The 18,345-nt window shown below is 36.1% G+C and overlaps 1 protein-coding gene and 1 long non-coding RNA gene across 4 annotated transcripts in view; one reads left to right on the top strand and one right to left on the bottom strand.

Annotated features, from left to right (window-relative positions):
- Positions 1-517: 517 nt before the first annotated feature.
- LOC126767722 (uncharacterized) lies at positions 518-2,085 on the top strand. The gene is made up of 2 exons (XR_007669153.1): positions 518-930; positions 1,946-2,085. It is a non-coding gene; the product is annotated as an uncharacterized LOC126767722 (long non-coding RNA).
- A 3,798-nt stretch (positions 2,086-5,883) lies between these two features.
- Positions 5,884-18,345, bottom strand: part of LOC126767718 (uncharacterized) — a 125,872-nt gene continuing 113,410 nt past the window's right edge. For 2 of the 3 annotated variants that reach the window (XM_050485264.1, XM_050485265.1), the window contains exons 15-18: positions 17,220-17,343; positions 15,846-16,222; positions 14,348-14,628; positions 7,848-13,259 (exon numbers count right to left, since the gene is read on the bottom strand). In XM_050485264.1, coding sequence (XP_050341221.1) covers positions 13,011-13,259; positions 14,348-14,628; positions 15,846-16,222; positions 17,220-17,343 — 1,031 coding nt within the window. In that variant the 3' untranslated portion in view covers positions 7,848-13,010. Of the gene's footprint in view, positions 7,375-7,847; positions 13,260-14,347; positions 14,629-15,845; positions 16,223-17,219; positions 17,344-18,345 lie in introns of those variants that run through there. The other variant, XM_050485266.1, reaches the window with a different exon arrangement.

Raw genomic sequence — 18,345 nt, 5'->3', positions numbered from 1 at the left:
CATTAATGGTTATTTTCGAAAAAAGGCATGAGCAAAACTATAGAGCTTCATGAACAGCGTGGAACGAATGCTGACCCACACCGTATGAGCTAGCGTTGACGGACTATTGACGGATTGAAAGTAACGGCAATATACCTCAAGTAATAGGCGCAAGAATAATTGCTTCACGCGAGCATACATGACTTTTAATGAAAGCTGACAATATGAGGCGTCATGCATTCCAATTTACTCACACACGGATGCCTATGTGCATACAAACATAACTGTTGACGTAACTGTGTGGGTCGAAAGAGTTGCGGAAGCATTCGATGAGAAGGCAGCCGACAAGTGTTGCCACAATAAAGACCTGGCAGCGGCAAAAACAATTGGAAATTATATTTTATGACATGCGCCACAATTCACTTACACCAGCAACCGCTTGCTTAAGTACACAGTTGCTTGAGTTCATGCCACGAAGCTACAAATAGCGAAAAGCTCGCCAATAAACCGTTCCATTTATAGGTTTGGCAGTGAAATAGCAAGCACAGGCGTATCAGTGTTGCATGACTGGCCCCGCAACCGCGCACGCCTTTGGTATATATGAACCTGCATATGTTGCATGTGAATAATAGGCACATCCTGCCACGCCAGCGAACTTTGCTCTCTATACACTTGTACATCGTATGCACACACATACACAGTTGCGAATACACAATAATTTGATCGGGTAATAACTATTTGATTAGGAGCGATTTTATGAGCCTTTCTATTTTAAGTTCTTGTTGCCATTTTATTTGCCTTGAAGGTGTTGTTCATGAGTGTCCGTGCTGGAAGTTGGCAGGCATAATTGGTTTGTTTGATTCTTAGAGGTTCACGTGATGATATAACGAAGAAAAATCATATTTGCCGGGAAATGTTTTACAAAAATTCCTCTGGGAGGTGTGATCTCAGGTAGTGTTACTTATAAATGCAAAACATGGAACTAGTAAAATATTATGAATAATTTCTATTAGTACAGAAAAGTGAAGACAATTAGTAGTAATGTGTTTTATTCTTCGGTATATGGTTCGTTTCTTGGTGCCAGAAAAAGAAACTGCACCAGGGTTGCACCATTTATTAGTTGCTGGACTCGACTTTGACTTCTACTCTTGTAAGGAATTCGAGATATAAAAGTGTGATGTCAGTTCGAGCTTAATTAGCGAAGAACTCAATATGCTGGCAGAGAGGATTGTGAAGCTTATTGAAGATTTCAGGAGTGAAATTAAAACCTACAAGAATAGGTATAAGGGAGGCCAATTTGATAAACAAATGTGGCATTAAAAATACAAGGAAGTATGGTATCTTCAAGAGTGGGGTAGACAACTGTGTTCACTTAAGACAAACTATTGTTTTTTGTCTTGATTAGCATGAAGAATGACCCTTACTAGTTATTGAACATGTATTTTTTAAGTAAAGGCCTCGCTTGACGACCAATAAACTCTTTGTACTATTCTCAGTATCCTAGTTTAGGGGTTGTATACACTTGTGTGGGTGGGAAAAATCGATATTTTTTTATTGCATTCTATTCTAAATTTTATAAAGATCTGAGCACTGGAACTAAAGTTACAGCTGTCAACCGTCCGCTTCTTCTATGTGCCACCGAGTTCGTGCCGACCGCTCGTTCGCGATTATCTCAAATTGATGTTTTTTAAAAAGTACCGTTGCGATGAAGAAGTTTTCTCAAGAACCATGTGACCTATCGATTTAATTTTTTACTGGGAACTTGAAAGCTACAATATCTCATACTTGAACGAACATTTTTTTATTTGAAACAAGAGTTTTTTTGGGAATGAAAAACTGAATTTTTAAACCTACAAAAATCGATCTTTTCATCTTTTCAGTAAAATCATCACCACTTGAAAATCATGCGTTCAACTATGGCGTTATGATATAAACTAAAGAAAACTTTTCTTTTATTTGATTGCAGATGAACCATCAACTACTTATCATGCTCACCGCAAAGAAAAAAGTGTATCGGCACAACAGCTGTAGTGTCAACAAATTTGCACATTTTTTACTGAAAATTTTAATTTAACAACTTTAAATACATATATGTATACAAACGTATCAATAGTGTTTAATTACTTAAAAAAAATACAGTCTTTGCAAAAAAACATCTTAGAAAAAACGATTTTTTGTTTTCAGAAAATAAGTGTATATAACCCCTTAACGTCTTGCCTACGTTTTATTATTCTCTTCTTAAATGTTTTAGAAATTTCATATATTTTCAAGTTAACCTAAATGCAAATTTATGTCTTTATGTGTATATTAATTTTGCTGATAATTAACGAAATGCAAATAAGAACACATTAAGGATTTGGAAATACCGAAGCTTCCCTTAAATTTTTGCATGCCACTTAATTACGTGGCGAAATAAGATGACCAGTGAAAACAATTATGACAAATGAAATTCTAACGCACTTTTGAAATGGTAATAATGACGCAATTAAAGGGTTGCGTAACCAACACGCACCGCGCCACACATTACGCCGACGGGTGGCAGTAAATCCCGCAAATGCTCAGAGCACATACAAAGCTACAAACAGCGCCGCGTGTGTGTTGTGACAGTGCGAGAGTGAGTCTGCCCAAGTCCGCATTGAAGCGTTCATTCCGCGACTGCCGCGCCTGTTGGTTCGGTTTCGCTAATGGTCATGATTACCGTGATTGCAAATCCTCTTTACAAAACGTTTCAACTTGTGGCAAAAGCCATTTCGTAGCATCATAACGGCCAAAACTTTTGAGGTGAGGTCAGCGCCGGCCTCAGCCAGCAGTGGCTGGGCGTAAATTAAATGCAAAAACAAGCTGTGCAAACAAAAACAGAAGCGTGTCGCTACGAAGCGCTGCGATGTACATGCAACACACACAAAAACGGAATTTTTTTTTCTTTTATTTAGAAACTTGTAATTTTTCTGGTATCCGCACAACTTTTGCTTTCAAAAAATAATGGCGCGAAACAACAAAAACGCAGACCAAATAGCAACAAAAAAGGTGCCAGCATAAATCTACGCTCAAAGTGGCTCTGACCGACGACGGGTGCTTCGTGCAACCGCCGCGTTTAAATGTTAAATGGTGTTTTGTGGCACGATAACCGCGCTGAATGGCCCAACCAAAGCGTGCGGTCGACCATCAGTCGCGGATCGGAGTTCACCTTTGGCAACCGCACTCACCTTTTGTTGTGCTCTTGGTGGACAATAATGCATAAAAAGCCATCTCACGCGCATTAGGACAAGCTGTGTGGCCCGTTGTGATTCCTTTTTAATGTTTGTACGTGTGTATGTATGCGTGTTTGTGTGTGATGATTTGATGGTGAGTGTTAATGCGTTTTAGCGTAATTAGAATGCGATTCGCTGAAAGATATTTTATTATCGCTCTTTCCACATATTTTTTGTTGTAGCAAGCGCCTAGCAATGTTGGCAGCTGCTAAATCCGCAAGCATAACCACAAGGACATTATCTTTCAGGGACATACATTCAATTATACACTCGCAGATAAGTGAATACACAAGAGAAATTTTAAATTTCAATGCGCCGAGAAGTATTCAATGGAATACAGAAATATGGAATGACAGTTTCAAAAAAGTTTTCAATTATTCTATCGGAGCGAATTGGGTAACATTGATCTATTGTATTTTCTGTTACAGATATGTAATACTTATGGAAATTTTTCTCAGTTATTTTTCTGCATAGAAATTAGGTTAATGTCTTCCATTAAACGTTATACGCATTTTATCTCAATCGTCAGCCAAAGAGAATTATTTTAATAGGTAAGGCTTCTTGAACAAGGAAGGAACTTTGCTGTGCCACCAACCAAAGAGAAGTTTTCTAAAATATAATATGGTTTCTATGGCTTCTTTAACTCTATCGTGAAGGTGCATGAAGGGAATTGAGCTGTTTCATTGATGTGGATGCTTGCTTCTTTTAAGGGAGCTAGAGGGAGGTTAAAAGAGTTTTTTGCGAATTTATTTCTTAAATATGAAACGCTCCTTTATATAAACTCTGGTCGAGCACAAATATATCAATTTTACTACTCGGCGTTAAATGAATACATGTAAATATAAATCTCTTTCGCGGCAGGATTCAATTGCACTTCATACTCTCATGTTATTCAATGTCAGGTTTCCAAAATAGAAAAAAAAATCTACTCTTCTCTTTGCGCAAACGGTACATTGAAAAAATGAATATGGATTAAATGCCTCATATATCCATTGGTGAGGTAAGTCTTTCCTTCCTTAATTGCAAATTATTCTAAAGCAAATACTTTCGTTCATAACTTAGGCATATCGAAATTTACCAAGCCCAACGGAACATACCAACGAACGAACGAGCTGTATGAGAAATACGACATAGTTCAGCGAATTAAGAGACAACTACTACGTTGGTTAGGACATGGCTTCCGAATGGATGAAAACACTTCAGCTCAGAGAGTATTCGACGAATTACCCGTCGGGGGGAACAGAGGAAGAGAAATACCTCCACTCCGTTGGAAAGACCAATTGGAGAATTTGGAATTGGCTTCGCTTGGAATCTCCAATTGGATGTTATAAACTCGGCGTAGGCGGTGTCTACACCAGTAAAGAAGAAGGGAACATAACAATCAGTAACAATTTATTTATTAGTTTTGAAAATTCGATCAAAACTATGTCTTATTCCTATTTTTGCTATACCGTTAAAAATATACAAAAATTATTAAATCAGCAATATGAATATTTATATACAGGTATGAAGAAATGGTATGAGGTTTTCTAATTTTTTATTTGAATGCTTACAACATCACTAGGCCGACTCGCTTAAATAGATGGTATCCATACTTTACCACATATTCAAAGTAAAAAGATTCTTGACTACAGAGCAGACAATTCCTTGATTAAAAAACGAAAATCATTTTCTACTAATATATATACTGTTATTATCAGCTACTCAGCAAACTCGGCGAAAGTTATCAAAATCATAGATGACAGCAGAAGAAGACCTGCGACTGCACAATTTTCCAAACTCTTTTTTTGTGGCCAAAAAAGAGCTGCAGCGAGAACTGCAGTTGGCCAAGGGTAATTGTGTGCACACACTCACTCCCACACAACCTCGAAAGAGAGAGAGTGGAAAATATGCCTGGATCCATATGTATATATGTAAGTACGCCGTACGGCGTTGACGGGTGTAACAATTGGACAAGTGAACGTATTATTATGACGTCTCGAGTGCATAAAGCATGTCAACTCAAAGATTAGCAGACCGTGAGTAATTATGTAAGAAAGTTATTCACACCAATGGGATATGGATTTAGCCAAGCGTAGAAAACTTATTTTGGAAAGTATAAAGTGAAAAGTATGGCCGCGCCGACAACTCGTCCGACTGCGAATGCCTGCTGATGAAATGCTGTGCAGTGGGGTTGACACAGAAATCGCGCAGCAAGCGCACGAATTGCAAACGAGAGGAGCGGCAAGGATGGAGTAGAGTGGCAGGGCGGTTGGCTGGCAGGAAAGTTGTGAAAAGCTACCAGAAAGTTTAGACAAATCTTATCGGGAACTTTCAGTAAACTGAACAGAGTGCTGAGAGTAGGCATATATTTATTTGATGGTGGAAAGAATGTGCCTTAGATTTTGGATATTTATTTTTTGTAATTATTTTTCACACATACATAAATACACAGCATGAATTTGTTTAATGTTTTATTTTTCATTTAATTTTTATTTCTTTGCGTAAATACGAAAAATATGCTTTGATTGCTGTGCAACTTACCTTTGTAGAGAAAGCCAGTTCTATATGGCACTGGTTTCTTATGCCTCGTGCTTTCATATTAATATTTTTCTGGATCCGCCTGCTATTTTTATCAATTTTCCGTCATTTTCTGAATTAAAACACATTTATTTTCGCATATATTTCTTATTTATTTATTGTTTTCTCCTTATAACATTAATTTTATACCTGCTAACTCATTATTTTTGCTATAATTGTGTTACTTCTCATTTAAATATTTACGCCTAACTGTATACTTCTAATTACATGCAAATAATAAATACAGTGGTACGTTTCCTACTTGTCCTATTAGATGATCTGAGTTATAAATAACAATTAATATTTCATTTACTCCCATTAATTTATACAAAATTATATATAACTGCATTTATCTATAATATGTATGTATGTATATATATGCTTACTCTAGTATATAATCCTATTTATATAACATATAATTCTCACTTTATACATGTACTTGGCTCATTTAGCTTAGGAGTTGTATATAATTGAAACTAAAGCATTTGCAAAGTTAGTCTCACGTATACAGATACATACATTAGTACAATATAAATGCAATAGCTCACATTGATATACATATATGTATATGTACTAAGAGTACTGTATGCTCAAGTAGTATGCATTTACGAATGCTTTAAGTTCCATAACTGTGAAGTTGATCATCCTTATGTACAGTTAACACACACAATGGCATACATATATTTATTTACATAATACACGAGCACTGTAAGCGCTTAGCCCGTGTTATCTTACAAACAGTTTGTACAAACCGCGTTTACAAGGTAACTCTCCCGTTACCCAGGCTTCGTCACTTTCGATTCTAATTAATTTAATGTGAAATGCTTTCAACGCATCCGCACATACATAGTGTTTACAGTTATTTGTCAAACTTTTTAAGCTTTCATTATACAATAGACATACATATGTTAACAAAGTAAAAAATTCAGATTTGCGTTTTTACCGTTGCAGCGCGCAATATATATCACTTAGTGGTTGCGCTTTGAACCACAAAATAAACAGTAAATAAATTAGCTTTTGTACAAACGGCGTAAATTTCGCTGGCGTATTGACCCACGCACGCCACCGCGAAGGACGGGCGTTTGCAAGCGCTTGCATTTACAGCAATATGCTGGCGCCTTAATTGGCATGCCGTTTGTTTGGATGCGCAATGCCACTGTTGCAACAACATTTAGAAATTCATTTTATTGCCTATTCGTTTCACTAACGAAATTAATACTTTCGGTATTTATAAATATTTGTATATGTATCTACATAGTACAGCTGCACACATGCAAATGTACAAATATCCATTCACTTCGCTTTATACATATCTACACATATTCTTCTATTTACACGAGAAACAGTAAAATATTTAAATACATAAATTCAGGATTATTTAAACCAATAACAGCTAGCTCTCGCATTTTAACAATATATGTGTGCCTAACAACCGTTATCGCGCTCTTAAAAATTGGTAAAAAGCGTAATCCGCTAGATATGTTTGTGAGTATTTGTGTGAGTATTTGTGTGATTTGGTTGCAGTTTTTTGGAACTACAGATGTGACTCCTGAAATTTCCTAAACTGGTAATAGGAATAAGGTTCCTGTTGGCAAAAATAGATTTAACAAAAATATTACAAAATTTCACGCAAAATTAAAATCATAAAACTAGTATTTGCATATGTTTTAGGAAATCAAAATCTCTCTGGGCGGAAAAATTAAATTTTCAAATTTTCATGTGCATATCTAAACATTCTTGTATAAGCAATACATATTTTTGCATATTTCGTAAAAGCTCGCGGCATATATACCATATACTATATATTACAACATCGACAAAATATCAAAGGTAATAATGCAATGATTTCCCTAAAAATGCAAGAATTCAATAAAATAAACAGTTTAAATGCAGGCAATGACAAAGCTTAGCTGAAATGTGGGCGTTTTATTTTATTAAAGCGCTTTTCCTTACTTTATTTTCTAATTCAATATTCTCAATGGAAGGCATGTTGTTTTTTCATAAAACTCAAGCTATTTCATGAATTCATTATTGTGCAGGGAAAACTAAAACAAAAAAAAAATTGTGGCAAGTTTAACAAGTGCTTATCTACATACTTTAACATAAAATGAAATCTTTAATTGCATTTACCAAAGCAATTTATAAGAATGCATTTTCATTAGGCGAAGAATAATAATGGAAGCACACTCGACCTATTTATACGAATATTAAACGTACTTATGGATATGTTGAGATATGTGCAGGGTTTGAGAAAAATATAAATTCTTGACCTAATTAAAATTTTGAAGCTAAATTTGTTTTCGTCATAAAATGGAAATTTAAGAAATTTAATGGATGCAAAATTTACGAGTAATTAATCCCTTTAATTCGGAGATTTTTTTTATAAGTTTCGACAATTACTATGTATGTATATAGTAAACAGAATGCTACAGTTAAGTAAAAACGTCTCATAAATCCAGCATGTTTAAAACCAGGGTGGCGATGTTAGGTAAGTAAAGTATTATAAGCTTTCTATTTAGTTATTTGATCTCGCCAGAAACTATTTGGATTAAAATGTTGTAGTGGCAGCAGACCTTTTAAGGAGAGGTGCGCGGATAAACGAAGTTAACATATGACGACTAAAACAAGTATGGAATATACCCATCCCAATAATTTCAAAATGAAAGGTGCTGCTTTGATGGTATTTTACACCTGTCTTTATTCTTTCGAAGTCATAATCTCCGTTTAAGTAAACATGTAGAATTGTAGCTTTTCATCTCGCTTATAAGAATAGTATGAAAACTATCAAGCTTTCAACATCTTTCTTTTCAAAACCACTCACCACTCTACCATATAGAAAGAAGAAAGGAAGACCTTTCTATCCGCATCAACAGGGTTACGAGACTTATCAAATTTTATATGTTCTAATACTATAACAGGATTGTATTTAGTTCAAAGGAACTTATTTCAACAAAGAAGGGGAGTACTTTAATATAAGCTGTCCCCGATTCGCCATATTTTTGCTCGCTCCTGTTCTTTTGTCAAAAACCAAAAACTGCAAGTAGAAGCAACAACAAAATTATCAGCTTGAATTCTAGCAAGGGGTTACATGGGTTTACGGGTTTCAAAAAATCGTATTTTTTTATTGTCTTATTTAATTCTACAACACCTCTAGAATATTGTCCTAAGCTGTCAAGTTGATCCGAGTAACAGTTTCGGAGATGCAGCCTTGAGAGCTCAAGCTAGGCTAGAGAGAACTATGTACTTAAGCGATTTTATTGAATTTTCTTACAGATCTTTGAGATACAATTTGTAATGACTTGGACGAAGAATTTTTTTTTTAATTACAACTAATTGAAAAAAATGTCGCGAAACTTTCTGAAATTTGTATTTTTTTGTAAAGATGTCTGCCAAAAATCCGATTTTTAGATTTAGTTTTCTTCATCCAAGTTCTAAGCTAAGGTCTTAACTAAAACACGTATTTTTTCACTTTGGATGAACCTGCAACGCGGTCTCACCGGAAACGACATCACATTGGCCGCTTTAAAATAGTTTTTTCAAAAACTTCAGAATTTCTTTATTAATAGTGTATGTTTGTAACAACAAAAAATTCTAATAAAATATTTCTTTTTTTTATGAAAAACAAAACATTGAAGAAAGTCTGGTTTTTACCCAGGGAAACCCATGTAACCCCTTAAATAGTACATAAGTTTTGTTTACTATATTTTAGATCAGTTGTACCATTGTCAATGATTCAAATGATTATAATAATTTATCGAAAACAAAAATAAAAGGTTACTACAAAATTTTTTAAAGCGAAGAAAAGAATTTTTTCCACTGAAAAAGAACCATAACACAAGTTAGCACAGAGTTGCACCTCAAGTGCTGCCCGTTTGTATGGGCATCTTATATAGTTTGTTCGATTCGCTTAAGAGCATCTTTTTATCGAATCATGGGCATATTATATATTGTTTCAAAATCTGTGGGTGGAAGTCATTTTGTGTGAAGCCCTCATAAGATTTTATTGATTAGCAGACATTTTTCTTGACGTAGGTATGGGAAGAAGTAAAATAGAGGTACAAAATACCGAGGATGCTAAGCTGGCTATGTAATTCACTGTTCTAAGCTTGAGTGTTGTTATAATAGTGCTTATTGATATGTTGAGTTTAGAGGCACACCTCCAAGGACTCAGGTTGGAACCAACATTCCAAGTGATATTTCTTCAAAAATTTGAAAATTATTTTATTTTTGTGTGCCTGTAAAATTCCGACTTTAACGGCACAAAGAGCAGTTTGAACGAGTGTTATTATTTTAATATGCAAATATGATATGTTAGGACCCTTGATAAATGGCTTGGGTAGGTCGAAGGAAGTTGCCTTAAGGTTTCCATTGTAGTTAAAATATATTAGTATTTGTTTTTGTGTGTAAATGTGATATGAAAGTGTGTGCAGCTGAAAATACGTGTGACAGTTAAAGTTAAAGTACAGTTATTAAAACAAATGGGTGATATGTACAAATCTCCTAAAGAAATAATTGAAAAAATGTTTTTCATACTCTTCTCTCTTTCATTCTACTATTAAACTATTTGGAGTCTTCCAAAGGTATTTATTCTAACTTGACTTTTTGTACATCTATATTCTATACTTATTTTATATAATTATTATTTAATTGAAATGCTTGGCTGCGCAAAATGCAAAATGACAGTGCGCTTTTCGCTTCATTATAATTAAAATTTGGTTAAAAACAATAATTAATTATATTTACATACATATACATAAATAGGTTGACACACACATACTTGTACACATATGTAAACGGCAATGAGCGAGCATACCGGTAACTAAGCAAAGCAGCGCAACCAGGATAATTGAACGCACACACACATGTATTTATTATTCTTACTTATATCCATTGTACATGAAAATATATATGCAAATACAGCTTCATTACTATATTTTATTTTTTGCTATTTGCAATTTGTATTTAAAAGCTTTCACTAAACGCCTTCTCGTATTATTTGTTATTGTTGTTGGTTAAACACAAATTGGCAGTTTGTATTAGCTTAATTGAATATCGGGCTTGCATATGCACAGACACACGTGCAGAGTTGTTAGTCGACATATTATGAACTAATTCTGTTTGCAATGCAGAGCTTTTCGAGCTGAGTTCGACAATACTGGCTATTTGCATATTAATAAATTATGCATGGCTTATTTATTTTGCTTTAATGGCGATTGATTAACGAAAAGCACTAAACACCTTTCATTGAGCATTCATAAAAATTGATATTTGCTCGGAAGCATGTAGTCTATACTAAATTGCGAAATGCAAATTTCAGAGGCATGTAACTTTGAAAATATTTGAAGAGCTTTCGACATTTTTTATGTTATGATCGTTAGAGTTCACCTCTGCGGTCTTATAATGCAATTCTTCCGAATTACAGTGAGCACACAACCCTATTATGTACTTGTCAGTGAATGATAATCAGATGGGTGCCATAATTATGCGATTTTGGACTTGTTACCAACCTAAGCTTTATGTGAGCTTAAACGATCCCTCATGAAATATATTAGGCTTAGTTAAAGAAATTTCTTATTTTTCAATAGATGGCTCTTGAATTCTGAGTCTTGAAGTCTAGAAAGATCAGATTTTGAACTAAAAACTAACTCAGTCATCTTGGTGATTACTTGCTTGAGTGTTATTTCAACACGCATCAGAAATGAACACCAGCAAAATTAAAATTTGCCATATAGCCATATAAAGTCGAAATCGCAGCCAAGCGGTGAATGGTGCTGATGGTCCTCATAGTCAATCATGCAAGATTGTGGTTTCGTTGTTTCCGTTCGGATAATGTAAACACTTTTCGATTGTCCGTGAAACCGTTAGGTACAATTTAAACAGGGCTGAATATAAAGGGACGCTCAATGTATTGGTGCAAAACGAGTTGAGGTTATTTTTGCCTCATAGACCGAGGTTCGGCCTGCTAATATGTGCTAAATCACAACAAACCCGAATCACTTCTGAAGCTTATGGTTACTTGTGATGAAAAATAGGTCACTTAAGACAACGTGAAGTGAAACGGTCGAAGCAAACAGTGGATAAGCCGGAATTGGCTATCAGGCAGAGTTTGCTCTGATATGGAATCATTTACACTGAACTGCTAACATACGACGAAACTTTTTATTCGGACCTGTACCACTTACTATCAACAATTGGAACATCTGAAGCAAACAATCAGAAGTGGACAACTTCGGCCAATAGGAATTGAGTTTCTGCTGAGCAGTGTGCTACACATATCGGCGCTGATTCGATGGAAGTTTGGATCTGGTATAATAACCTGTACTTGCATATGGCTAATGATTTTGTTTGTGAAAAGTTAAGACGAGCTTATGAAAACCGAAGGTCACAGTTTTTTGCCAGAAAGGATGAGGGTTTCCATGGGTGTTGCATTGTGAAATCAGCTTCAAAATACTAACAAGTTTTCGAACTATGTGTTCATATATCAAGTACTTAAGTCAGATAAATCCAACTTTGCTAAATGAAGTCCCCAATTTAGTGCAAAAATAATGGATTTCTTTTTACTAAAGCTTACAATGCCTGTCTAATGGACAATAAAGTGAATAATACATATTAAACATAAGTGAGCAACACCTTTTAAAGACAAGAGCTTTAAAATAAGCTTTATTATTCGAATGTGGAAAATGGGTTAAACCGATTTTCTGCTTTTTGTAGGACTTTGCGGTGGTTCAGAGTGAAAAGTGCGCCCGCTTTCAACGTGCTTGGCTTGAAAAACTGTGAACTGTTCCGTTAAATCAGGCAAATATTTACTGCAAAATAGCGGTATTTATTTTGTCACTTGGTAGATTGCTCATTTGCTGCAACAACAGCCGCAGTACAAACACGAGTAAACAACCTTCGGTAAATAATACAGGTTATAAATTGATTTTAACCATGTTATGTACATATGCATGTATGTATGTATGAAGTATGTGTGTGCCATCGTTTGTTGCGAACAAAGAAAATAAAAAACCAAGTTGCGCTCGCACAGATGCGGATGTTTAAACCACATTTAAAAATGGACGTCGAAGAACAAATTATTAATTTACGTCAGTCTATTTTAGTCCATCCATCATTACTCATACATATATATAGTAATACATACTTAATATATACACAACATATACACATACACAACATATTTTATTTATAGTCATATGTGTGTTATTTTTCGTTTTTATCTATTTATATACAACTTTCCTGGATGCGATTCGATGTGGTTACCACTTCCGGCCGAAATCGATATTCGCTGAGCGACGAAGTCACCGACGGATTATTTGGACTGAGTAAACTCACTTCCATTGGCTGCGGCTGTGGCGTCGAGTGATATGTTGAGGATAGTGATGATGTTGCTGTAGTTGTTGTGTTATAAAGCGAGATGTTCAGCGGTGGACTACACGTGGTTATACCCTTCTTATTCAACGTTGCATAACTCTGTGTCCGCATTTATGATGAGATTGAATTTTGGTGAGCAGATGGAACGGTGCAAATTCATGAAAGCGTGTGGTGCAAGGTTGGATGACAGGTATGATGTGAAAAGAAAGAAGAAGAAGAAAAAGTGTTTGTAGAATTACATGTAATGAGGATTTCATATTTAGATTAGTGACTCTCCACATTAAATTGTGGAACATTTTATTTAAGAAAACGCTTGAAAGTTTGTGCCCTTTCATAACAAAGACTCAACTGATAATGACCGATATTGTGAGTTGAAGCCCTAGAAAGCACTTGTCCCTCATGAAAAATAATCTCCATCTCCGTCACTACAAAAAAAAACTGTTCTTTTTCTATAATATCCCCGCGTTTGTCTGCTTCTTTTGTTTTAAGCGCTCTGCTGAAATGGCCGCATCTACATTGAAATATAGGTCTGTGACGAAATATTGGTTCATGGGAAGCCTTTTATTTACATTTGAACGATTATCCTTGCAACTACAAAGGAACTGTAACGCTGAAATGTGTGTCACTTCTCGTCGTATTATGTTCTCTGCCTCTATCCAGCGGCAGTCTTGCCTACGCGGCACGATTTTAATCCTACCCACATATATATCTGCGCGCATATACTCTGACATTGTCCTCGTTGCTGAATTTTTTATGATACTTGTTTGTAGAAAGCGGGCTGCTGGGCGTGGAGGCGAGAAAATCATGGAGAGGCGATGTGGTGCGACAGTGCGGCGAATTCCCTTGAATCCCTGAAGCATTTGTTGATGACGAGCTGTTTAGCGCTACCCTGAATTTGCATGCATGAGAAGTAATTATCGTAATGTATATGTAGGGGTGTGTGTGGTATTGGTTTAGTATGCATTCTTTATAGTTTGTTATTTGCAGCAATGTTGCAATGTTTACTTTCATTATTATGCGATGACGATTTTTTAGTTTTCGTGTCACTGCACCTACTGCTCTCTGTGTTTTCTTAAGCCCGCCATATACTTATGTATGTGGGTAGAAGTGGCGCGTGGGGGGATATATAGGGGCAATAGCTAGCTAGTTCGTTTGCGAGTAACTAAAGGTTATCGTCTGTTACTCACCAATTGTTTGCTTGGCCTAAATGTGTAGTGCAACACTTCGTTGCCAACGCCAATGCCACCAACACTTCCAACACTGCTGTTTCCGACCAATGAGCCCAGACTGGAGATGCCGTCGGCGCTGCTCAGTGTTGAGCTGTTCGTGATGCCGCCAATCACGCTCCCGCTACTCAATGTGCCAGCGCGCTCCGTGTCCGCAAGACTGCTGTAGTCGCGTTGCAGTAAGCGCGCTGAGGGGCTGCGGAATATGGGCGAGGCCACCTGCGACTTCAGTGGACGTTTTTCTGAAATTTAAGTAAACACAGTGCTTTATTGTTGCGCTCAACTATATATATACACACATATATATATATATATATATATATATATATAATATTTTGCTCTCTGCCAGGTTGTCAAGGTGCTTAAGAACCAGGCAATCCTTTATATTGCGTAAAACCACGAAAATAAAGAATATCAAAACATAAATAGAAAGAAACTGCCGACTGACCTACTTTGCTAGTGCACGCTGAGCTAGTTACTTAGGGCTCTAAAATATTTGTTTAACCTTAAATTAGTGCATTAAAAGTATTGTGCATTAAGTTGAGTAATTGTAACAATGCATTATTAAAATAAATTAGAAAATGAGCTCTCTGTAAATATGGCACAATCGATGAACATATACATATGTATATCCAACACTGTAATTTCCAAAACAAAAGTTAAGCTGACACTTACTCCAGGGAATATGATATTTTCACCATTAAAATGGATATTAGAAAACATGGCACTAACAAATTGCGCTAAATAAATTTAAAATAGCCAAATACACTGTAAAAAACTCATAATTTTTCCTAAGTATGTCACTGAGGTATGTTTATCAGTATAAACAAATGAGTTTGAAGGTTCAGATTATTATGGTCGATTTGGCAGAATCTTTCTGTTTAAGGTACTGTAATAATTTTTTACTCCACGTGCTCCGGATTCTCTGAAATTTTTGAACTTAATCAATAGCGAAATCTTTGCTTCAAATGCATATTGGCAGTTGAGTTATTTCTTATAGGTTTAGAATACGGGACTGAGCAGTATTACTCGACGACACTGTTGACAGTTGCAAACCCGGCTCTTTATGATGCTTAAAAACTCCGTGTTATAGACTGAAAAATCCTTATAAACCCACAAAGAGCTTTTAACTTATCATGAATATTTTAAGGTGGCAATAATCAGGCCCTATCCCCCGTTTTTTATAAAAATTTGTTAATGACGATTCTTATGCGTGCTATGGATGAAATTATTAGCACCTTAAAATCTATCATTTACTTCCCGTGATTATGATTACATATGATGCCTTCATAAACAGGATTATCACATGCAATGAGAATAAACGAATGTGTGTCGACCAAAGATTAACTAATATTTTTTTCAGTGTCTCATAAAAATTTGAAAATTAATAACTGTTTGCCGTTCGCTCGATGGCAAGTGGCGCATTATTTGTATATTAGCATAACATCATAACACTTACCATATTGATTGGGTATAACATCTGGATCCGTGTCATCACCTTCCAATGCATCGCCCATCACCAGCGGACTTTGCCGATGATGGCTGGTTGCCGTTGACCGCAACGTGGACGAATCGATGCCAATCAAGCCACCCATGACGCCACCGCCACCACCACCCATGACACCGCCGACAGAGGGTGAGGTGCCACCCCCGCCATTGGCACCTTCGCTGACATTCGGCTGTAGTAGACTGTGATGGGCCTGGTGATTGCTTTGCTCGTGATTATGCTGCAGATGTTGGTGATGGTGGTTGTTCGGTTGTAATGGATCTAGCTGACAATCGGGCGGTATTGAAAGTTGCGTGTGCTTCGTTGGTTTTAAATTACCATCATTTTGCCTGAAATGTAAGTTGCACGAGAGTGATAAATGTCAGCATATAAATAAACATGTTTAATGTAAACCGCAACGGAATATGAGGCAAATGGTAAATGGTGTACGATAATTTGATAATGGTCACTGATGATTTTTCGCCGTTGGAGAAAAAACGAGCGAAATGTATTTTTATAAAGAATTTAAATTCAAAGTAGATTGGAGGAAAGAAATTGATATGCCACCAGTAAAGTGTGGTGATAGACAGAGACGTTGTCAAGCAAATATAAGAGCCGCTTTCATTTAAGAGCGAAGTCAAACATAGAGCTGAACGCCTCTGTCTTATGTTTCATGTTTCATGAAATTATGAGAGTGTGGTCGAATGCCATAGTATTTGACATGGACATTTAAAATTATAGTTTTTATGAATATTTACTCCGTCCAATTTTTAGATGAGCAGTTCTCACTCACTTAAATGTTTTCGTTTTATGGAATTTAGTGTTTCAGCATAGCTGAGCGGATATTGTCAGTAAAGTGCCACTTCGAGAGATATTGACAGCTATTGTTCTCTAGTATTGCATGGGTCAGAAGAACCAAAATATGCGGGAGCTTTGGATGTCTGTTTTCAGAGCTCAACAGGATTTTTTGGGTAGAACGTTTTCATCTAATTTTCTCTCATTTTCAGAAGTTGATGAAATAATTTTATGAATCAACTTAACCAGAGGTCCTTAAAAAAATAGTTACCTCATCGAAATGCTCGTACGAGTCAACGGATGGACCAACATTTCAAAGAGATAATTTCCAAAAAAAAAAAAAACAAAAAATGTCAATGTTCTTTCGAATAATCATTAATGTTCTTTCGAATAATCATTAATTTGAAATTACTATGGTTTTTTTTTTTAAGGTAGAGGACCTCTAAATGGATCATCTTTTACAACTGAAAACTTTCAAATTTAAAAACCTCTTCTGCGATTTGAATACAATTTAAAAATAAATGGATAGAATCTTAACCTCGTGGCATTTACCTGTTCGAGAACCGTCTGTAAATTGCCGCCAGTGCAATGCAGGATATAGCGAAGAGCAGTGCACAGAAGAGTGTTAGGCCTGCCAAAAATGGTGAAAGGGGTACCGTTAAGCCATTCGATGCACCTGAAATGAAAACAAAAATAATGCGCATAAGCAATAAGGTATATTGGTACCAAGTATTCGAGACAAATAAATACATTCTATTCCGCCGATATGGAAGAACCTGCAGTGTGTGTTGCACACACTTGAATCGGTGGTTTATGTGTGTTGATAAGCATTTTGTGCAATCACAATAACGGTAACTACGCTATTTAACTTTGCTGCATGAAAGTTTGCGCATTACAGTCGACCTATTTAGACCATTTACTGCCAGCTGCCTCACGCATTAACACCACACAAAACTTTCTGGCAAATACTTTCAAAAAATCAAAGGTTAGCACAGTACGACTGAAACACACACACTCACACGTGCATACGTTGCAGTATCTGATAAATGTGCGGTGCTGCGGTTGGAGAGGATAATAATAAAGTGGCGCGCCACAATTTGTGCAACGCGCTGGAACGATATTTTGAAGGAGATATAATTGCACCTTTCGGTGAAAATTGGTGCATATTCATACATTTATAGAAGTTTTGCTCGCATGCATAATGAGTTGCCACCACAATGGTGTGCTGTGTCTGTGCGTTCGTGGCATGAATGAAACCAATGTGGAATATCGCTGCAATATCAGTAGAGAAACACAAAAAGGAGCAAACAAACAATTAAATAATCGCAACTTTTCATACGGAATCGCACTCGCTGTGCAAGGAGTCACACGATATGAAAACATATACACACGCACACACATACATACAGTTTAGTATTTGTTCGCACAGCGAACTGCATTCAGGCCACGGCGGTTCGTTGGCTTGGAAAGCAACACAAACAAAAGAAAACAGAATTGAGGAAATAGAACAAACTTTTAGCGAGTAACTTTAATCCAATAAAAGAGCGAGGACTCCGCTGCTATCACAATACCTATACTTTTTCCTATCGTGAGTAGAATCTTTAAGATGCTCCAAAAGCTAACGGCTTACGCCCAAATACTAAATGCAGCAATAACACATATATCGGTTCATTGGAGT

The sequence above is a fragment of the Bactrocera neohumeralis genome, chromosome 2 (assembly GCF_024586455.1).
Source record: "Bactrocera neohumeralis isolate Rockhampton chromosome 2, APGP_CSIRO_Bneo_wtdbg2-racon-allhic-juicebox.fasta_v2, whole genome shotgun sequence".
Lineage (NCBI taxonomy): Eukaryota > Metazoa > Arthropoda > Insecta > Diptera > Tephritidae > Bactrocera > Bactrocera neohumeralis.
Note: the sequence above shows the minus strand (reverse complement) of the source record. Positions and strands in the feature narration are given on the sequence as shown.